Genomic DNA, 24,042 nt, shown 5'->3' with positions numbered 1-24,042 from the left:
CCTGGGCCACCATCACTGGCTCCTCTCTCTCTGTCCTTCCTTCCTCTCCCCAACACGAGGAAAGGCCTGGGGCCACCATCACTGGCTCCTCTCTCTCAGTCCTTCCTTCCTCTCCCCAACATGAGGAAAGGCCTGGGGCCACCATCACTGGCTCCTCTCTCAGTCCTTCCTTCCTCTCCCCAACATGAGGAAAGGCCTGGGGCCACCATCACTGGCTCCTCTCTCTGTCCTTCCTTCCTCTCCCCAACACGAGGAAAGGCCTGGGCCACCATCACTGGCTCCTCTCAGTCCTTCCTTCCTCTCCCCAACATGAGGAAAGGCCTGGGGCCACCATCACTGGCTCCTCTCTCAGTCCTTCCTTCCTCTCCCCAACACGAGGAAAGGCCTGGGGCCACCATCACTGGCTCCTCTCTCTCTGTCCTTCCTTCCTCTCCCCAACACGAGGAAAGGCCTGGGGCCACCATCACTGGCTCCTCTCTCTCAGTCCTTCCTTTCTCTCCCCAACACGAGGAAAGGCCTGGGGCCACCATCACTGGCTCCTCTCTCTCTCTGTCCTTCCTTCCTCTCCCCAACATGAGGAAAGGCCTGGGGCCACCATCACTGGCTCCTCTCTCTGTCCTTCCTTCCTTTCCCCAACACGAGGAAAGGCCTGGGCCACCATCACTGGCTCCTCTCTCTCAGTCCTTCCTTCCTCTCCCCAACACGAGGAAAGGCCTGGGGCCACCATCACTGGCTCCTCTCTCTCAGTCCTTCCTTCCTCTCCCCAACACGAGGAAAGGCCTGGGCCACCATCACTGGCTCCTCTCTCTCTGTCCTTCCTTCCTTTCCCCAACACGAGGAAAGGCCTGGGGCCACCATCACTGGCTCCTCTCTCTCAGTCCTTCCTTCCTCTCCCCAACACGAGGAAAGGCCTGGGCCACCATCACTGGCTCCTCTCTCTCTGTCCTTCCTTCCTCTCCCCAACACGAGGAAAGGCCTGGGGCCACCATCACTGGCTCCTCTCTCTCAGTCCTTCCTTCCTCTCCCCAACATGAGTAAAGGCCTGGGGCCACCATCACTGGCTCCTCTCTCTCAGTCCTTCCTTCCTCTCCCCAACACGAGGAAAGGCATGGGCCACCATCACTGGCTCCTCTCTCTCTGTCCTTCCTTCCTCTCCCCAACACGAGGAAAGGCCTGGGGCCACCATCACTGGCTCCTCTCTCTCAGTCCTTCCTTCCTCTCCCCAACATGAGGAAAGGCCTGGGGCCACCATCACTGGCTCCTCTCTCTCAGTCCTTCCTTCCTCTCCCCAACACGAGGAAAGGCCTGGGGCCACCATCACTGGCTCCTCTCTCAGTCCTTCCTTTCTCTCCCCAACACGAGGAAAGGCCTGGGGCCACCATCACTGGCTCCTCTCTCTCTGTCCTTCCTTCCTCTCCCCAACACGAGGAAAGGCCTGGGGCCACCATCACTGGCTCCTCTCTCTGTCCTTCCTTCCTCTCCCCAACACGAGGAAAGGCCTGGGGCCACCATCACTGGCTCCTCTCTCTCTGTCCTTCCTTTCTCTCCCCAACATGAGGAAAGGCCTGGGGCCACCATCACTGGCTCCTCTCTCTGTCCTTCCTTCCTCTCCCCAACACGAGGAAAGGCCTGGGGCCACCATCACTGGCTCCTCTCTCTCTGTCCTTCCTTCCTCTCCCCAACACGAGGAAAGGCCTGGGGCCACCATCACTGGCTGCTCTCTCTCTGTCCTTCCTTTCTCTCCCCAACATGAGGAAAGGCCTGGGGCCACCATCACTGGCTCCTCTCTCTGTCCTTCCTTCCTCTCCCCAACATGAGGACTACAGACCCGGGTTCGATCCCAGGCTGTGTTGCAGTCGGCCACGACTGGGAGAACCATGAGGCAGTGCACAATTGGTCCAGCATCGTCTGGGTAAGGGGAGGGTTTGGCCCAGCGTCGTCCGGGTTAGAGGAAGGTTTGGCCCAGCGTTTTTTTGGAATGCTTAGCAGGACAGAAAAATGGTCTAATTCACACAATTATCAAGAGAACATCCCTGGTCATCCTTACTGTCTCTGATCTGGCGGACTCATTAAACACATGCTCTGTTTGTAAATAATGTCTGAGTGTTGTTGGAGTGTGCCCCTGGCTATCCGTAAATTAATTAAACAAGAAATGATGCCGTCTGGTTAGCTTTATATATAGATTTTGAAATGATTTATACTTTTACTTTCGATATTTAAGTATATTTTAGCAATTACTTTTACTTTTGATACTTAAATATATTTGAAAACTAATACTTTTAGACTTTTACTCAAGTAGTATTTTGCTGGGTGTCACGCCCTGACCTTAGTTATCTCTGTTTTCTTCATTATGTTGGTTAGGTCAGGGTGTGGCAAGGGTGGTTTGTTTAGTTTTTGTATGTCTAGGGGTTTTTCTAGTCTTGGGGTTTACATGTCTATGGTTGCCTAGATTGGTTCTCAATCAGAGGCAGCTGTTTATCATTGTCTCTGATTGGGGACCATATTTAGGTAGCCATATTCCTTGGGTATTTTGTGGGTTGTTATTCTATGTTTAGTTGCCTGTCTGCACTAGCCATATTAGCTTTATGGTTCGTTTTGTTGTTTTGTACAGTTTGTTCTGTGTTTATTCTTCATTAAAAGAAGTATGTATTCATATCACGCTGCACCTTGGTCTCCTCGTTATGACGAACTGGGTGACTTAAACTTTACACTGTATGTATATATATATATATAAATATATATATATATATATATATATATATATATATATATATATATATATATATATACTGTATATACATTTGTCTTGGACATAAAAACACTCAAACACAAGGAAAGGCTTGAAGACCCCCAGCTATCCCACGCCCCCATCCCACTCTACTGCTGTGGCCCCCAGCTATTCCACACCCCCATCCCCCTCTACTGCTGTGGCCCCCAGCTATCCCACGCCCCATCCCACTCTACTGCTGTGGCCCCCAGCTATCCCACACCCCCATCCCACTCTACTGCTGTGGCCCCCAGCTATCCCACGCCCCCATCCCACTCTGCTGCTGTGGCCCCCAGCTATCCCACACCCCCATCCCACTCTACTGCTGTGGCCCCCAGCTATCCCACGCCTCCATCCCACTCTACTGCTGTGGCCCCCAGCTATCCCACGCCCCAATCCCACTCTAACGCTGTGGCCCCCAGCTATCCCACGCCCCCATCCCACTCTACTGCTGTGGCCCCCAGCTATCCCACGCCCCCATCCCACTCTACTGCTGTGGCCCCCAGCTATCCCACTCTACTGCTGTAGCCCCCAGCTATCCCACTGTACTGCTGTGGCCCCCAGCTATCCCACTCTACTGCTGTGGCCCCCAGCTATCCCACGTCCCCATCCCACTCTACTGCTTTGGTCCCCAGCTATCCCACGCCCCCATCCCACTCTACTGCTGTGGCCCCCAGCTATCACACACCCCCATCCCACTCTACTGCTGTTATTCATAGCTAACCTAGTCCTATGTAATTACACAGTAAATAGCAGTAGCAGAAAAGTAGTGACATCGTCATTTCTAGGTAATAACACAGTGACAGGGTTTAAGGTAATTACACAGATATATTTCTCAATACGTTTTTTAAAATATAATGTGTTGTTTTACTTATTGTTTCAGATGAGGATAGTGTGTAAGGACGTGACTGCCGAGACCCTTTACGATGTCCTTCATGACACCAGCTACCGGAAGAACTGGGACAGCAACATGATCGACACCCACGATATCGGCAGGCTCACTGTCAACGCAGACGTAGGATATTACTCCTGTGAGTTAGTGTCAGACGTAGGATATTACTCCTGTGAGTTAGTGTCAGACGTAGGATATTACTCCTGTGAGTTAGTGTCAGATGTAGGATATTACTCCTGTGAGTTAGTGTCAGACGTAGGATATTACTCCTGTGAGTTAGTGTCAGATGTAGGATATTACTCCTGTGAGTTAGTGTCAGATGTAGGATATTACTCCTGTGAGTTAGTGTCAGAAAAAGGATATTACTCCTGTGAGTTAGTGTCAGATGTAGGATATTACTCCTGTGAGTTAGTGTCAGAAATAGGATATTACTCCTGTGAGTTAGTGTCAGAAATAGGATATTACTCCTGTGAGTTAGTGTCAGAAATAGGATATTAGGAGGAGGAAGAAGAAGAAGAGGGGGAGGAGGAAGAGGAGAAGGAGGAGGAGGATGAAGATGAGGAGGGGGAATAGGAGGAGAAAGAGGGGGGAAGACGGGGGAGGAGGAAGAGGGGGAGTAGGAGGAACAGGGGAAGAGGAGGAGGGGGAGGAAGAGGAGGAGGAGGAAGAGAGGAAAGAAGAGGAGGAGGGGGAGTAGGAGGAGGAAGATGAGGAGGGGTAGAAAGAGAATGAGGGGGAGAAGGAGGAGGAAGAGGATTCTAAACTGCGGTACGTGAACACCAGTCAGTATGAGTCAATATGCAACAGATGTAGTAGACTAAACCATATTTCTCAAAGTAAAGGGTGTTTTTATGACTAGGCCTACTGTAACCACATGTTGCAGATGAAACGTACAGCGATCTAATCAGGCATAGAAATAGACTGAATAGACTGGGTTGTGAGGCAGTTTGAGAATCATTGAGAACTTTAGAGAATTAGACAATAGAATACTACAGTACGTGGACATTTGGACTCAATGGGACATCTTCCACTGAAGTCATGTTGTCATTGTGTTTTGTAGGGAAGTGCCCGAGCCCCCTGAAGAACAGGGACTTTATCACTATGAGATCGTGGCTTCCTCTGGGCAACGACTACCTGATCATCAACTACTCTGTCAAACACCCGGTATGTACCTTTATCTACACACATTGTTGGTTTGCTCTGAATATTGTCAACCGCGGGGCTCCCGAGCGGCGCAGTGGTCTAAGGTACTGCATCTCAGTGCAAGAGGCGTCACTACAGACCCTGGTTTGAATCCAGGCTGCATCACATCCGGCCGTGATTGGGAGTCCAATAGGGGTAGGCCGTCATCGTAACTAAGAATGTGTTCTTAACTGACTTGCCTAGTTAAATAAACAAAAACGTCACAATGAACGAGTGGCTCTGGATCTCTTTTTCATACGAGTAGGATTACAAAGATAATTTGATTTATCTAAAGTTGTACATGTCCTCTAGTGAATTTTGTACAGTAGATAGATTCCATTAGTGCTGTTTGGCAGACTCAGTAAGAAAGCTCTGCCAGAGGCCCAGTCTACTGCAGAAGCCGGGTCAAACATCTCCACATGTCTCCGTTTGGTAAACAGAAGAAGTCTAAACATAATGTGAACAGCTGACTGGTTTCATTACCATGGTAATCCATGTATGAATAATACTTTCATTTGATTGGTCATTTGATTGGTCTTATTCCAGCAATATCCACCCAGAAAGGACTGCGTGAGAGCAGTGTCTCTACTGACAGGATACCTGATTCAGTCCAGCGGAGAAACCTCCTCCACTCTCTATTACCTGACGCAGGTCGATCCCAAAGGTAAACCTTCTGGTTATTTACAGGACTGTACATCTAAATGATTTACATAACATCATGTTTTTGGTGTTGACAGTACAGCTCTATGCTGGTCCACAGCAGTTCTGGATACAGTGCATCGCTGTCATAGGGCGCTATGAGAAGACTGCTCTGTCTGTTTGTGTACGTAACACCAGTTAGCTGAAAGACCCCTAGCTTCACTGCACACTGAGAGAGTCCTGTTGAAACACCTCTGTGTACACAGACTCAGGTCTTAGGGAGGAATCAGGCAAAGATCAAACGCAGCAAGATTATGTTTCAGCAGTAACTTTTTGAAACCTATTAGGTGGATGATACGACCTGTGGCATTATCCTTCCTATTCAAGATATTTAAGGTGCTTTTAACGGCCGTGTTTTAAAGAAGGTCATTACTGACAGATAGCTTAACCATTAAATGCTGACATTGCATCTGATTAAAGTGTGGAGAGACCGTTTCACTATAGTATACAGTATGACTGTCACGCCCTGGCCAGAGAGAGGCTTTTTATTCTCTATGTTGGTTAGGCCAGGGTGTGACTAGGGTGGGCGTTCTATGTTCCTTTTTTCGATGTTTTTGTATTTCTTTGTTTTTGGCCGGGTATGGTTCTCAATCAGGGACAGCTGTCTATCGTTGTCTCTGATTGAGAACCATACTTAGGTAGCTCTTGCCCACATGGGTTTTGTGGGTAGTTATTTTCTGTTTTGTGTGAGTACCTGACAGAACTGTTCAGGTTACAATAAACATCATGAACACGTGCTGCGCTTTGGTCTACTCCCTCTTCCTCAGACCAACATCCTTACAATGTCTTCTCCAGACCAACATCCTTACAATGTCTTCTCTTACACCTTTTGTAAACCCGATGTCAGGGTGCAGCAGATCACTACGCTGTCTGAAAGGACCCTGTGTGCTCCATTGTAATTTAACAACAGCTTTCATCATCGGACCTAGTTTATATTACAGCTTAACTCCAGCCTAATGTCTGTCCTTGAGGGAGAAGAGACTCGGTGTGTGTGTGTGTCCTTGAGTTTGAAGAGACTCGGTGTGTGTGTTTCCTTGAGTGTGAAGAGACTCGGTGTGTGTGTGTGTCCTTGAGTGTGAAGAGACTCTGTGTGTGTGTGTCCTTGAGTGTGAAGAGACTCCGTGTGTGTGTGTCCTTGAGTGTGAAGCATCAGGAAGCCTTTGATGCTCCCTGCACCAGTGTAACACCACTGCTACTGAAGACATGTTTTCTGAATCTGCTGTTTTCATCTGTTTTCTGTGCTGCTCCAAGCTACCCCGTTGATAATAAATGCCTTCTATTCCATTGGTGTGTGTGTGTCTGTGTCTGTGTGCGTTGCTGTTAAAGCTCATATTCATGGCATGGAATCCCCAGAAGCTATGAACAGCTGGAACAGTATCGTCACACTTCTGTACTGCCTACTGTCCTTACTGTAAACCAGGGGTCCTGTAAGAACTATATCTACTGTCCTTACTGTAAACCAGGGGTCCTGTAGGAACTATATCTACTATCCTTACTGTAAACCCGGGGTCCTGTAGGAACTATATCTACTGTCTACTGTCCTTACTGTAAACCAGGGGTCCTGTAGGAACTATATCTACTGTCCTTACTGTACAGGGGTCCTGTAGGAACTATATCTACTGTCTACTGTCCTTACTGTAAACCATGGGTCCTATAGGAACTATATATACTGTCCTTACTGTAAACCAGGGGTCCTGTAGGAACTATATCTACTGTCCTTACTGTAAACCATGGGTCCTGTAGGAACTATATCTACTGTCCTTACTGTAAACCAGGGGTCCTGTAGGAACTATATCTACTGTCTACTGTCCTTACTGTAAACCAGGGGTCCTGTAGGAACTATATCTACTGTCCTTGCTGTACAGGGGTCCTGTAGGAACTATATCTACTGTCTACTGTCCTTACTGTAAACAAGGGGTCCTGTAGGAAATAAATCTACTGTCTACTGTCCTTACTGTAAACCATAGGTCCTGTAGGAAATATATCTACTGTCTACTGTCCTTACTGTAAACCAGGGGTCCTGTAGAAACTATATCTACTGTCCTTACTGTAAACCATGGGTCCTGTAGGAACTATATCTACTGTCTAATGTCCTTACTGTAAACCAGGGGTCCTGTAGGAACTATATCTACTGTATAATGTCCTTACTGTAAACCAGGGGTCCTGTAGGAACTATATCTACTGTCTAATGTCCTTACTGTAAACCAGGGGCCCTATAGGAGCTATATCTACTGTCTACTGTCCTTACTGTAAACCATGGGTCCTGTAGGAACTATATATACTGTCTACTGTCCTTACTGTAAACCAGGGGTCCTATAGGAACTATATCTACTGTCTACTGTCTTTACTGTAAACCATGGGTCCTGCAGAAACTAAACCTACTGTATACTGTCCTTACTGTAAACCAGGGGTCCTGTAGGAACTATTTCTACTGTCCTTACTGTAAACCAGGGGTCCTATAGGAACTATTTCTACTGTCCTTACTGTAAACCAGGGGTCCTATAGGAACTATATCTACTGTCTACTGTCCTTACTGTAAACCAGGGGTCTTATAGGAACTATATCTACTGTCTAATGTCCTTACTGTAAACCATAGGTCTTGTAGGAACTATATCTACTGTCTACTGTCCTTACTGTAAACCAGGGGCCCTATAAGAGCTATATCTACTGTCTACTGTCCTTACTGTAAACCAGGGGTCCTATAGGAACTATATCTACTGTCTACTGTCTTTACTGTAAACAATGGGTCCTGCAGAAACTAAACCTACTGTAGACTGTCCTTACTGTAAACCAGGGGTCCTATAGGAACTATATCTACTCTCCTTACTGTAAACCAGGGGTCCTATAGGAACTATATCTACTCTCCTTACTGTAAACCAGGGATCCTGTAGGAACTATTTATACTGTCCTTACTGTAAACCAGGGGTCCTATAGGAACTATATCTACTCTCCTTACTGTAAACCAGGGGTCCTATAGGAACTATATCTACTGTCAATTGTCCTTACTGTAAACCAGAGGTCTTATTGGAACTATATCTACTGTCCTTACTGTAAACCAGGGGTCCCGCAGGAACTATATCTACTGTCCTTACCGTAAACCAGGGGTCCCGCAGGAACTATATCAACAGGAAGCAGTGTGTTTTTTTAAGGAGTGAAAAACACATTTTTGCTAGTATTGTATTTGCTATCGTGGGCCTGCCTACTAGAAATACTTGAGCAGTATTGTATTTGTGTTGTACCTTCATGTTTTTGGTTTGGACTGCAGGTTCCCTTCCCAAGTGGGTGGTGAATAGAGCGTCTCAGTTCGTTGCACCGAAGGTAATATTGTCACATGAATATGATAATCAATCTGATCCATCTGTCAGTGTATTATGGCTGTTTGTAACAGTGTGTTATATGTGAACATGTGATCGTATTATTTAAATGTTTAAGGAAAATGAGTTCAAATGAGGACGAAAAGAGATCCTAATAAAATCAAATCAAATCTGTCTTAGAAATGTAGTATCTTGAAAGCGAGAACTAGAGAGACTGTTCCTAACAAATCACAGAGGTAGCCTATATTATTCCATCTCTGGTTAGGGAAAGAAATGATTGTATACCTCTTCCTCCATCTATTGGTTTCAGGAAGTACATGCATTTCCCAAAGATGTTTTGATTCCAAAATCACTAATCATGGACACCATTAAAAGTAATACCGTGGAGTTATAACTCATTATTACACATTTAACAACTATTTATAAACACATCATTTACATTGTATTGCTTACTTATAAAACCTTTCAAAACATGTCTACATGACTTATCTAAGAGGCTCTTAATTAACCCATTCATTTAGAATCGGAATATTTGTGCTCCTTCCCCCTAGGCCATGAAGAAGATCTACAAGGCCTGTCAGAAGTATCCAGAGTGGAAGAGGAAGCACAACCCTAACCTGAAGCCCTGGATTTATCCCGAGCAGAACACCTTACCGTGTATTAACGTGTCTGACCTTGTGCTACAGAGAGCCGACTCACTGGAGAACATTGATGAGAGCCGCCTGACGGAGGAGAAACAGGCACAACGTCACAGCGATGACGAAGAGACCTAGTCTGAGTGAAGAAACTGTTTGTATGTAATTGTGTGGTTGTGTTTAAAATGGCACCCTATTCCCTATATAGTGTATTACTTTTGTGCAGGGCCCATTAGGCCCTGGTCAAAAGTAGTGCACTACTACCTATAGGGCTCTGGTCAAAAGTAGTGCACTATACAGTATAGGAAATAGGGTGCCATTTGGGACACGCACTCTGTTGAGTTTGGTGTGTGTGTGAGAGAGAGAGTGTGTACAGTACTTATAATGTACATGTATGATTGACTATAATTTTGATCTGCAAATTTGTCTTGTTGCGTTTAGCTGGTAATTGATCAATAACTTATTCAATCCGAGGGGTTTAACAGGGTATTTTCATATAGCATGACAAATTAGGGGAAAAGATCTGACATATTCTTCAAAAAAATGGACAACGTATTTACGGTGCTATCGCTCAATTAAATAGTATAATATCTCATTGAAAGTAATAATAGACTAAACCTTTGAGTAAAACTTTGTGTCTCTTTCACAAAAAAACGAATTTGAAGACAATATTTCAAGGCCCTATTCACATTTGATTTGACTAAGCTTTAATTTGGCTCTTGGGGTGGTGTAGCGGTCCAAGACACTGCATCTCAGTGCAAGAGTCTTCACTGCACAAATCCAGGCTTCATCACATTCAGCTGTGATTGAGAGTCCCAACGGCCGCACCCAACATCGCCCGGGGTAGGTTGCCATTGTAAATAATTATTTATTTTTAACTGACTTGCCTGGTTAAATAAAAACAAAACAAAAAACACAGTAAGTAGCCTTTACCAATACAGGCAGTCTACTTAAGTATATGTCCAGTTCTCTAGTGCCTCCCAGTGGCAGTAATATGTCATAACATTTCCTCATCCCCCAGTGTTCCGGAAGCCATGAGCTGTTAGAACAATGGAATGTCAAGTTTGTTAGGAAGTGAATTAGCATAATGCACCAAGACATGTGTTCTTTTGTACAGTGAATGGCCCACTGAGGCTCCTAATGACAGTCACAGGGGAGGAGAGATGGCAGCATAACCTGTTTGGAATCATTATAATCAGTCATAATCAGTCATAGTTCTTTATAACCTTAGGTGGTCATGAAGCATGTTTAGCTGTTAAAAGGTCATTACATCACTTATACTTTGGTGTTGCCTGTTCTGACTGAATATCAAAGATTATGTCTTTATGAATGAATAAAGTTATCATTAGGCATGTGTTTTCATTTAATTCAAACAGTCTTTTTGTAGGATTTTCTGACGTGTTTCCAGAATGGAGCTGCATCATGTTCATACTGACTGATGTAAAATAAAGAGAAGTTGTCTCCTGATTTTAAGACCTTCGCGGCTGATGTTCTTGATTCTTAAATTCTAAGTACAAGTTCCCATTTTGACCGCAATGTTTGTTTTTCTCCGTCGATAAGGAATGTTTATCTGTGACTGTATCCTTTTTCAGACTTAAAAATGTAGCTGGGGGCCAATCCTCAGAAACTGTATTGTCTCAGGCTCTTCCTGTTTCCCCAAGGCTACTTCCTGTCACACTTCCTGTCCGCATCAGTCAGGTTTTTTTTTGAGGGAAAGGAAACGCCACTAGTGTCTAGATTTCTCACACGGCACAAAAGCTTCTCGTTGCTTTTAGAACTCACAATTCGTTGCTTTGTCTAGCATAAAACGTCTTCCATTTTGAGTGTGTGTGAGTGTCAGGAAGGTTGATGGGGCTCAGGAAATATCCAGGACCACATTTTAGTTAAACCTTAACATCCACATTTTTTTGTAAATATTCAAAATTCTGATCTCTCATCAGGTTGTCTATTGTATCAGTAGGCCAATTGAAGCCCACATCACATTACTTTTCCCACCATGCAGCTAACCTAAACTAACCTTAAACTTCAGGCTACATATTGCACATACTGTGTAGTCTTTTTTGTTATTTTGCAGGCAATAGGGAATGTTTTTAAAATAAGAGCATGGGGCCCCAACACACTATACTGAAATTACCTGATTGCAAGCTGTCAGTTCTTTAGCATTATGCCTATTATAAAAGTGAAACAAAAACATGATTTTTTTTTTTTTAATCTTGCAACAGCAAAGTAATGGAGTCAAAAGATTGAATTTCTGTTTATGAATTACCATTATGTCTTTAAAGTTGTGGGATAATGAGTTTGTTGAACAGGAAAAATGTCGGCAAAACTCCTTCGCCGCCCTCCCCTTTAAGTGCGATATCCTTGATACTTTGCAGAGTAAACTGACCATTGCAACAAAGTTGCCGACAGGGATAGTTCTTCCTCGGCTGCTCAACCAAAAACCGAGCGATTCAAGAATGTAGACGTTCCATTGGGATAACAACCACGCACATCGAAACACAGCTAAAGGTAATGCATGATTATCATATTATTAGACTCGTAGCGTTTCAGAGTTCGCACTGTGTGTGGGCGACATGCGGCAGCATGAGATTGTGCTCTTTTTCAATACATAATTTTTTTGTTGCTATAGGACTAATAATGATTTAAATGATCAGTATTATTTATCAATATTGTCGTCATATGTTACTTGTGGAGTTGTGTAGGCCTACCGCATAATAATTAAATAGATTCTGTGTAATGATTTATTTGACAATTTAAAAATATATATTTTTATTACCGAGTAGCCTATCTTATGACACCACATTGGCTTGGCATGTGAGCCTATTGTAAAATGTCACCCATTATACTATCACCTGTCTGTTTTGCTGTAGGCTATGGGTTTACAGACCCACCCCATTGTAGATTTGCCAGGGGCACATCAGACCCTTTTCATCTTGAGTGGGTTTTGGGGTCTTGGAATCTGTCTGTTGTATAGTTTCACAGCTGAAACCTGATTGAATCAGTAAGTTATTTGTTAGACAGTGCACCAGCAGAGGACGGAGAGACATAACTACTTTAAAATACTCACTGGAATTTCTCATTTAAAATACTTCCCAATTTTGGCTATGTTTTTTGGGGAGTGTGGTGAGTTAATTTAAATTAAAATGTCATGAATGGCTGAATGTTATGTTGTTCAGTGTCAGTGCCACTTGTAGCAAGGCCCAGATGATAGTTCCTCTATATTCCTCCTGTATGAGTGTCTCAGAGCTGCTTGGGTCAGTCTTTGGTCATTAGATGTTCAGTGTGACGGACAACGTTACACTGATCAGAATCATTGACCTCCAGAGGCCTCTCTCTCTCTGTCAATAGATGGACACTACAGCCATCATTATCTGTGACCCTGTTTTAGGTTTCATATGTGGCGTAGTGTAGCATAGGTTTGTAACAGCGTTTCACATGTCATTTTGCTTTGCGTGATGTATTGTTGTCTCTATCTTCTTGCCCTTTGTGCTGTTGTCTGTGCCCAATAATGTTTGTACCATGTTTTGTGCTGCTACCATGTTGTTGTTGTGTTGCTACCATGCTGTGTTGTCATGTGTTGCTGCCTTGCTATGTTGTCTTGGGTCTCTCTTTATGTAGAGCTGTGTTGTCTGTCTCTTATGTAGTGCTGTGTTGTCTCTCTTTATGTAGTGCTGTGTTGTCTGTCTCTTATGTAGTGCTGTCTGTCTCTTATGTAGTGCTGTGTTGTCTGTCTTTATGTAGTGCTGTGCTGTGTCTGTCTCTTATGTAGTGCTGTGTTGTCTCTCTTTATGTAGTGCTGTCTGTCTCTTATGTAGTGCTGTGCTGTCTCTCTTTATGAGGTGCTGTGTTGTCTCTCTTTATGTGGTGCTGTGTTGTCTCTTTATGTAGTGCTGTGTTGTCTCTCTTTATGTAGTGCTGTGTTGTTGTCTCTTATGTAGTGCTCTTTGAGGTGCTGTGTTGTCTCTCTTTAGTAGTGCTGTGTTGTCTCTCTTTATGTGGTGCTGTGTTGTCTCTTTATGTAGTGCTGTCTGTGTTGTCTGTCTCTCTTTATGTAGTGCTGTGTTGTGTAGTGCTGTCTGTCTCTTATGTAGTGCTGTCTGTCTCTCTTTATGTGGTGCTGTGTTGTCTCTCTTTATGTAGTGTCTCTCTTTATGTAGTGCTGTCTGTCTCTTATGTAGTGCTTTATGTAGTGCTGTGTTGTCTCTCTTTATTAGTGCTGTGTTGTCTGTCTCTGTAGTGCTGTCTGTCTCTTTATGTGGTGCTAGTGCTGTGTTGTCTGTCTCTTATGTAGTGCTGTGCTGTCTCTCTTTATGAGGTGCTGTGTTGTCTCTCTTTATGTGGTGCTGTGTTGTCTCTTTATGTAGTGCTGTGTTTGTCTCTTATGTAGTGCTGTGTTGTCTCTCTTTATGTAGTGCTGTCTGTCTCTTATGTAGTGCTGTGTTGTCTCTCTATGTAGTGCTGTGTTGTCTGTCTCTTATGTAGTGCTGTGTTGTCTCTCTATGTAGTGCTGTGTTGTCTGTCTCTTATGTAGTGCTGTGTTGTCTCTTATGTAGTGCTGTGTTGTCTCTCTTTATGTAGTGCTGTGTTGTCTGTCTCTTATGTAGTGCTGTGTTGTCTGTCTCTTATGTAGTGCTGTGTTGTCTCTCTTTATGTAGTGCTGTCTGTCTCTCTTTATGTGGTGCTGTGTTGTCTCTCTTTATGTAGTGCTGTGTTGTCTCTCTTTATGTGGTGCTGTGTTGTCTCTCTTTATGAGGTGCTGTGTTGTCTCTCTTTATGAGGTGCTGTGTTGTCTCTCTTTATGTGGTGCTGTGTTGTCTCTCTTTATGAGGTGATGTGTTGTCTCTCTTTATGTAGTGCTGTGTTGTCTCTCTTTATGAGGGAGGATAATGAAAGTTCACAGAAGTAACAAGTAAAAGTAGACCTACCGATTAGTTAGTGTTTCTACTAGAGGTCGACCGATTATGAATTTTCAATTATTTTTAAAATATATATTTTAATTCATTCATTTGTAATAATGACAATTACAATACTGAATGAACACTTATTTTAACTTAATATAATACATCAATAAAATCTATTTAGCCTCAAGTAAATAATGAAACATGTTCAATTTGGTTTAAATAATGCAAAAACGTTTCAGTTCCTTGCTCAGAACATGAGAACATATGAAACCTGGTGGTTCCTTTTAACATGAGTCTTCAATATTCCCAGGTTAGAAGTTTTAGGTTGTAGTTATTATAGGACTATTTCCCTCTATACCATTTGTATTTCATTAACCTTTGACTATTAGATGTTCTTATAGGCACTTTAGTATTGCAAGTGTAACAGTATAGCTTCCGTCCCTCTCCTCGCTCCTCCCTGTGCTCGAACCAACAACACAACAACAGCCACCATCGAAGCAGCGTTAACCATGCAGAGCAAGGGGAACAACTACTAGAAGGCTCAGAGCGAGTGACGTTTGACACGCTATTAGCGCGCGCTAAACTAGCTAGCCCTTTCACTTCGGTTACACCAGCCTCATCTCAGGAGTTGATAGGCTTGAAGTCATAAACAGCGCAATGCTTGATGCACAACGAAGAGCTGCTGGCAAAACGCACGAAAGTGCTGTTTGAATTAATGTTTACGCGCTCAGTCAGATACTTAGATACTTGTATGCTCAGATTATATGCAACGCAGGACACGCTACATAATCTCTAGTAATTTCATCAACCATGTGTAGTTAACTAGTGATTATGATTGATTGTTTTTTATAAAATACGTTTAATGCTAGCTAGCAACTGACCTTGGCTTACTGCGTTCGCGTAACAGGCAGTCTCCTTGTGGAGTGCAACGAGAGAGGCAGGTCGTTATTGCGTTGGACTAGTTAACCTTAAGGTAGCAAGATTAGATTCCCAGAGCTGACAAGGTGAAAATCTGTTGTTCTGCCCTTGAACGAGGCAGTTAACCTACCGTTATTGAAAATAAGAATGTGTTCTTAACTGACTTGCCTAGTTAAATAAAGAATTGCATATTTCTAGTTTTGTGTACTTATTCAGGATATATCACCATGAAATTATTCTATGGAAAATAGTAAAAAATTAAGAAAAACCCTTGAATGAAGAACCCTTGACTGGTACTGTATATATATATATTTCCAGCATTTTGGAAATTCTCTTGCATCCTCATATCATAGCCCTAGTTTGGGAACAGCTGCTCTAAATGAATCTGGAAATAACCCATTCAAGCATGACCTTCCAGATACGTAATGTCTCCCAACTCCAACTCTCCACTCGTAAATCAAGTCAAACAATTAGCGGAAGTGGACAAGAGGTAAAGTCATAATGTATTTTCCAAACGGAGGAGGACTGAGGGAGGATCCAAACAGGCCTCTGGGTTACATACAGGATGCTGGCTGGCTGGTTGGGGGTAGGCTGTAGATCAATAACAGTGAAGCCCTATTGTGAGACACAATATGTCATTGTTCAGCGCTAGGCTAGCTATGGCCTCCGCTGCCTGGATGACAGTACAGGCCTGTGTACTAACTAGCTAACAAGCTCAGTCACATTTTAGTCTCTCTCTCGCTCTCTCGGGAAGACATCTGACTGAGACAGTGTTTTAGTCCAGCACACGCTGTCCCTCTTTCTTGGGGAAAAAACAACAACATTAAGACTTCTTCTGAACACACATGGTTAGATCAACCACTTAGAGCAGTAAAACAAAACACTGACAAAACTCCCAGAAAGTCATAAATCAGGAGTTCATCTGTGTCGTCCCTGTCGCTCTACGAAGGAGGAGAGATGGCAGTACGAGATATAGATCTGTACACCTAGATGACAGGCCTAAGTATCCCTTTCTGAGGCATACAGCGATCTACATTACTTACTGTACACCCTTATTATTTTACTGCTACTCTTCATTATTTGTCAGTTTTATCTCTTTACTTTTTGGGGGGGGGTATTTTCTTAAAACTGCATTGTTGGTTAAGGGCTTGTAAGGAAGCATTTCCTGTTGTAATTCGGTGCATGTGACAAATAATAACTGTAGTCAAATCAAATTGTATCAGTCACATGACAATCAGTACAATGCTGTCAAATCCACCTCTCCTCTCCCTCAAAATCACAGATTATTGGTCCCATACACATGGTTAGCAGATGTTATTGTTGGGTGTAGCGAAATGCTTGTGAAAAGGATTTTCTGGGCTAACAATGTAAGAGATAATACATAAAAATAAAAAAAATACTGCAAAGTTTCCTGTAATCATTAGAATGTGCCCCCTTTAATTTATCATGTATATTTGCATGGCGGCTCTGGAGGGCAATTCCAAGGGAATTATGCTTTGGCTCAGATTCTTCATATAATTATATATATTTTTTAATTCTCCCAACAAACGTTTAAATATCTGTTCCAAATTCAGATTCAAAAGATAGCCGACACCCCATTCTTTATGTAGACACGTCACCTCGAGTTTGAAAATATATATATGGGTTGTTGAACTAGAAAATGCGTAATTATGAAAACAGGTTTTTAGACGTTTTTGCAAATGTATATAAAAAAATAAACTGAAATATCACATTTACATCAGTATTCAGACCCTTTACCCGGTACTTTGTTGAAGCACCTTCGGCAGCGATTACAGCCTTGAGTCTTCTTGGGTATGACGCTACAAGCTTGGCACACCTGTATTTTGGCAGTGGTGGAAAAAGTACCCAATTGTCATACTTGAGTTAAAGTACAGATACCTTAACAGAAAATGACTCAAGTAAAAGTCACCCAAATACTACACGAGTAAAAGTAAAAAAAAGTATTTGGTTCTAAATATACTTAAGTATCAAAAGTAAATGGAATTGGTCAAATATAGTTAACCTCTTGAAACTAGGGGGCACTATTTTCATTTTTGGAAAAATAACGTTTCCAAAGTAAACAGGCTATTTTTCAGGACCAGATAATAGAATATGCATATAATTGACAGCTTAGGATAGAAGACACTCTAAAGTTTCTAAACTGTAAAAATATTGTCTGAGTATAACAGAACTGATATTGCAGGCGAAAGCCTGAAAAAAATCCAATCAGGAAGTGACTCATATTTAGAAACCTCTGCGTTCCTATGCATCCCTATTGAGCGGTATCAACCAGATTCCTTTTTCTATGGCTTCCCTAATGTGTCTAGTGTCACAAGACATACAGTGGGGCAAAATAGTATTTAGTCAGCCATCAATTGTGCAAGTTCTCCCACTTAAAAAGATGAGAGAGGCCTGTAATTTTCATCATAGGTACACTTCAACTATGACAGACAAAATGAGAAAACAATTCCAGAAAATCACATTGTAGGATTTTAAATGAATTTATTTGCAAATTATGGTGGAAAATAAGTATTTTTTGCCCCACTGTAGTTTCAGGCTTTTATTTTGAAAAATGAGCGTGAGCGTCAACATTGCATCAGTGGTCAGCTGGTGGCTCTCAGAGTGATTTGTGCATAATAGACAAAGGCGGCCATTGTTTCTCTCGCTCATACTAAGAAGCCAACTGACCCGGTTGATATATTATCGAATAGATATTTGAAAAACACATTGAGGATTGATTATAAAAAACGTTTGCCATGTTTCTGTCGATATTATGGATCTAATTTGGAATATTTTCCGGCGTTGTCGTGACCGCAGTTTCCGGTGGATTTCTCAACCAAACGTGAAGAACAAACGGAGGTATTTCGGCTATAAAAATAATCTTTATGGAACAAAATTAACATTTGCTGTCTAACTGCGAGTCTCGTCAGTGAAAACATCTGAAGATCATCAAAGGTAAACGGTTAATTTGATTGCTTTTCTGATTTTCGTGACCAAGCTTCCTGCTGCTAGCTGGACATAATGCTATGCTAGGCTATCGATAAACTTACACAAATGCTTGTCTTGCTTTGGTTGTAAAGCATAATTTCAAAATCTGAGATGACAGGGTGATTTAAAAAAAAAAAAGGCTAAGCTGTGTTTCACTATATTTCACTTGTCATTTCATGAATATGAATATTTTCTAGTAATATTTTTTGTCCGTTGCGTTATGCTAATTAGTGTCAGTTGATGACAATTCTCCCGGATCCGGGATGGGTAGTTCCAAGATTAAATACCAAAAATAAAAGTATAAATAATTTCAAATTCCTTATATTAAGCAAAGCAGAAGTCACCGTTTTCTTGCGTTTTAAAATGTACAGATAGCCAGAGGTACACGCCAGCACTCAAACATAATTTACAAATTATACATTTTGTGTTTAGTGAGTCTGCCAGATCAGAGGCAGTAGGGATGACCATGTGTTATGTTGATAAGTGTGTGAATAGGACCATTTTCCTGTCCTGCTAAACACTCAACATGTAACTTTTGGGTGTCAGGGAAAATGTATGGAGTAAAAAGTATATTATTTTCTTTTGGAATGTAGTAAAGTAAAAGTTGTCAAAAAATATAAATAGTAAAGACCCCCCAAAATTACTTAAGTACTTTAAAGTATTTTTTACTTGGGTACTTTACACCACTGTATTTAGGGAGTTTCTCCCATTATTCTCTGTAGATCCTGTCAAGCTTTTACAGGTTTGATGGGGAGTGTTGCTGCACAACTATTTTCAGGTCTCTCCAGAGATATTAGATCGGGTTCAAGTGCGGGCTCTGGCTGGGCCACTCAAGGACATTCAGAGACTTGTCCCGAAGCCATTCCTGCATTGTCTTGGCTGTGTGCTCAGGGTCATTGCCCGGTTGGAAGGTGAACCTTCACCCCAGTCTGAGGTCTTGAGCTCTCTGGAGCAGGTTTTCATCAAGGATCTCTCTGTACTACGCTCTGTTCATCTTTCCCTCGATCCTGACTAGTCTCCCAGTCCCTGCTGCTGAAAAACATCCCCACAGCATGATGCTACCACCACCATGCTTCACCGTAGGGATGGTGCCAGATTTCCTCCAGACGTGACACTTGGCATTCAGGCCAAAAATTTCAATCTTGGTTTCATCAGATCAGAGAATCTTGTTTCTCATGGTCTGAGATTCTCGGTGCTCTACGGACAATTCCTTCGACCTCATGGCTTAGTGCATGTCAGAAAAAAACCCATCTACTGTTGAACCTTTTATATAGACAGGTGCCTTTCCAAATCATGTCCAATCAATTGAATTTACCACAGGTGGACTCCAATCAAGTTGTAGAAACATCTCAAGGATGATCAATGGAAACAGGATGCACCTGAGCTAAATTTCGAGTCTCATAGCAAAGGGTCTGAATACTTATGTAAACAAGGTTAACCTGTTTTTGCTTTGTCATTATGGGGTTTTGTGTGTGTAGATTGAGAAAAATTGTATATATTTAATCCATTTTATAATAAAGGCTGTAACGTAACAAAATGTGGATAAAGCGAAGGGGTCTGAATACTTTCCGAATGCTCTGTATACTGCATTATAATATTGTCTCTATCTCAGTCATTATAATGTGGTTACCCTTAAATCTAAATAAAACATTTTCAAATCTCAAAGATCAAATTAAACCAGAGAGTGCCCTTGTTAAGATCATGGGAAAAGGCCACACTTGAATCATTCCCACGGTGAATGACTAGGTCCGCTTCGCTACGAAACCACACAATATTGCAGAGACTTTGACATTACCGGGCGGCTGCAATTGATATGGTAAAAACAATGTGTGGGGAGGCAGAGCCACAGAAACTCACATCAATACCTTTTTTTAAGATGACACTGTTGAACAAAGAATTGATTCTATTGCTAGTAATCAAGAGGAAACTGACTGAATGACTCAACTCCCCAGCTCATGTTCTCCAAATGGACGTTAGCTGTGAGGGCCAAGATGCCCAAGCATTGACTTCTGTTCGCTATACATGTCTGGGGGTTCTACTCACGAGGATATATTGTTCTGTCTCACGATTCAAGAGCATGAAACGGCACAGGGGATATTCAGTGTGATGAGTGGCCATATTGATGAAAAACAGATTCCATATTGGATATTCAGTGTGATGCGTGGCCATATTGATGAAAAACAGATTCCATATTGGCTGTCTAGTGTGATGAGTGGCCATATTGATGAAAAACAGATTCCATTTTGGATATTCAGTGTGATGAGTGGCCATATTGATGATAAACAGATTCCATATTGGATATTCAGTGTGATGCGTGGCCATATTGATGATAAACAGATTCCATATTGGATATTCAGTGTGCTGAGTGGCCATATTGATGATAAACAGATTCCATATTGGATATTCAGTGTGATGCGTGGCCATATTGATGAAAAACAGATTCCATATTGGATATTCAGTGTGATGCGTGGCCATATTGATGATAAACAGATTCCATATTGGATATTCAGTGTGATGCGTGGCCATATTGATGATAAACAGATTCCATATTGGCTGTCTAGTGTGATGCGTGGCCATATTGATGATAAACAGATTCCATATTGGATATTCAGTGTGATGCGTGGCCATATTGATGAAAAACAGATTCCATATTGGATATTCAGTGTGATGCGTGGCCATATTGATGAAAAACAGATTCCATATTGGATATTCAGTGTGATGCGTGGCCATATTGATGAAAAACAGATTCCATATTGGATATTCAGTGTGATGCGTGGCCATATTGATGATAAACAGATTCCATATTGGATATTCAGTGTGATGCGTGGCCATATTGATGATAAACAGATTCCATATTGGCTGTCTAGTGTGATGCGTGGCCATATTGATGATAAACAGATTCCATATTGGATATTCAGTGTGATGCGTGGCCATATTGATGATAAACAGATTCCATATTGGCTGTCTAGTGTGATGCGTGGCCATATTGATGAAAAACAGATTCCATATTGGCTGTCTAGTGTGATGCGTGGCCATATTGATGAAAAACAGATTCCATATTGGATATTCAGTGTGATGCGTGGCCATATTGATGAAAAACAGATTCCATATTGGATATTCAGTGTGATGCGTGGCCATATTGATGAAAAACAGATTCCATATTGGATATTCAGTGTGATGCGTGGCCATATTGATGATAAACAGATTCCATATGGGATATTCAGTGTGATGCGTGGCCATATTGATGAAAAACAGATTCCATATTGGCTGTCTAGTGTGATGCGTGGCCATATTGATGATAAACAGATTCCATATTGGCTGTCTAGTGTGATGCGTGGCCATATTGATGATAAACAGATTCCATATTGGATATTCAGTGTGATGCGTGGCCATATTGATGAAAAACAGATTCCATATTGGCTGTCCAGTGTGATGCGTGGCCATATTGATGAAAAACAGATTCCATATGGGATATTCAGTGTGATGCGTGGCCATATTGATGATAAACAGATTCCATATTGGATATTCAGTGTGATGCGTGGCCATATTGATGATAAACAGATTCCATATTGGATATTCAGTGTGATGCGTGGCCATATTGATGAAAAACAGATTCCATATTGGATATTCAGTGTGATGCGTGGCCATATTGATGAAAAACAGATTCCATATTGGATATTCAGTGTGATGCGTGGCCATATTGATGATAAACAGATTCCATATTGGCTGTCTAGAGTGATGAGTGGCCATATTGATGATAAACAGATTCCATATTGGCTGTCTAGTGTGATGCGTGGCCATATTGATGATAAACAGATTCCATATTGGCTGTCTAGTGTGATGCGTGGCCATATTGATGATAAACAGATTCCATATTGGCTGTCTAGTGTGATGCGTGGCCATATTGATGAAAAACAGATTCCATATTGGATATTCAGTGTGATGCGTGGCCATATTGATGAAAAACAGATTCCATATTGGCTGTCTAGTGTGATGCGTGGCCATATTGATGATAAACAGATTCCATATTGGATATTCAGTGTGATGAGTGGCCATATTGATGATAAACAGATTCCATATTGGATATTCAGTGTGATGCGTGGCCATATTGATGAAAAACAGATTCCATATTGGATATTCAGTGTGATGCGTGGCCATATTGATGAAAAACAGATTCCATATTGGCTGTCTAGTGTGATGCGTGGCCATATTGATGAAAAACAGATTCCATATTGGATATTCAGTGTGATGCGTGGCCATATTGATGAAAAACAGATTCCATATTGGCTGTCTAGTGTGATGCGTGGCCATATTGATGATAAACAGATTCCATATTGGATATTCAGTGTGATGCGTGGCCATATTGATGATAAACAGATTCCATATTGGATATTCAGTGTGATGAGTGGCCATATTGATGATAAACAGATTCCATATTGGCTGTCTAGTGTGATGCGTGGCCATATTGATGATAAACAGATTCCATATTGGATATTCAGTGTGATGCGTGGCCATATTGATGAAAAACAGATTCCATATTGGATATTCAGTGTGATGCGTGGCCATATTGATGAAAAACAGATTCCATATTGGATATTCAGTGTGATGCGTGGCCATATTGATGAAAAACAGATTCCATATTGGATATTCAGTGTGATGCGTGGCCATATTGATGATAAACAGATTCCATATTGGATATTCAGTGTGATGCGTGGCCATATTGATGATAAACAGATTCCATATTGGCTGTCTAGTGTGATGCGTGGCCATATTGATGATAAACAGATTCCATATTGGATATTCAGTGTGATGCGTGGCCATATTGATGATAAACAGATTCCATATTGGCTGTCTAGTGTGATGCGTGGCCATATTGATGAAAAACAGATTCCATATTGGCTGTCTAGTGTGATGCGTGGCCATATTGATGAAAAACAGATTCCATATTGGATATTCAGTGTGATGCGTGGCCATATTGATGAAAAACAGATTCCATATTGGATATTCAGTGTGATGCGTGGCCATATTGATGAAAAACAGATTCCATATTGGATATTCAGTGTGATGCGTGGCCATATTGATGATAAACAGATTCCATATGGGATATTCAGTGTGATGCGTGGCCATATTGATGAAAAACAGATTCCATATTGGCTGTCTAGTGTGATGCGTGGCCATATTGATGATAAACAGATTCCATATTGGCTGTCTAGTGTGATGCGTGGCCATATTGATGATAAACAGATTCCATATTGGATATTCAGTGTGATGCGTGGCCATATTGATGAAAAACAGATTCCATATTGGCTGTCCAGTGTGATGCGTGGCCATATTGATGAAAAACAGATTCCATATGGGATATTCAGTGTGATGCGTGGCCATATTGATGATAAACAGATTCCATATTGGATATTCAGTGTGATGCGTGGCCATATTGATGATAAACAGATTCCATATTGGATATTCAGTGTGATGCGTGGCCATATTGATGAAAAACAGATTCCATATTGGATATTCAGTGTGATGCGTGGCCATATTGATGAAAAACAGATTCCATATTGGATATTCAGTGTGATGCGTGGCCATATTGATGATAAACAGATTCCATATTGGCTGTCTAGAGTGATGAGTGGCCATATTGATGATAAACAGATTCCATATTGGCTGTCTAGTGTGATGCGTGGCCATATTGATGATAAACAGATTCCATATTGGCTGTCTAGTGTGATGCGTGGCCATATTGATG

At 42.1% G+C, this 24,042-nt stretch overlaps 2 protein-coding genes across 2 annotated transcripts in view; both read left to right on the top strand.

Moving 5' to 3' along the window:
* Positions 1-3,348: 3,348 nt before the first annotated feature.
* LOC115124097 (START domain-containing protein 10-like) lies at positions 3,349-10,962 on the top strand. Its single transcript, XM_065019963.1, has 5 exons — positions 3,349-3,798; positions 4,720-4,823; positions 5,388-5,505; positions 8,806-8,858; positions 9,406-10,962. The coding sequence occupies exons 1-5, from the start codon at positions 3,651-3,653 to the stop codon at positions 9,625-9,627; spliced, it is 645 nt and encodes a 214-aa protein (XP_064876035.1). The 5' UTR covers positions 3,349-3,650; the 3' UTR covers positions 9,628-10,962.
* Positions 10,963-11,863: 901 nt separating this feature from the next.
* The window catches only part of LOC115124096 (arf-GAP with Rho-GAP domain, ANK repeat and PH domain-containing protein 3-like), a 56,329-nt gene continuing 44,150 nt past the window's right edge, over positions 11,864-24,042 (top strand). The window contains exon 1 of the mRNA XM_065019962.1: positions 11,864-11,997. The gene's annotated coding sequence lies outside the window, so the exon portion shown is untranslated. The remainder of the gene's footprint in view (positions 11,998-24,042) is intronic.

Source organism: Oncorhynchus nerka, linkage group LG6 (genome assembly GCF_034236695.1).
Source record: "Oncorhynchus nerka isolate Pitt River linkage group LG6, Oner_Uvic_2.0, whole genome shotgun sequence".
In the NCBI taxonomy this organism is placed as follows: domain Eukaryota; kingdom Metazoa; phylum Chordata; class Actinopteri; order Salmoniformes; family Salmonidae; genus Oncorhynchus; species Oncorhynchus nerka.
The sequence above is the reverse complement of the archived record's forward strand: the minus strand, read 5'-3'. Positions and strand labels throughout refer to the sequence as shown.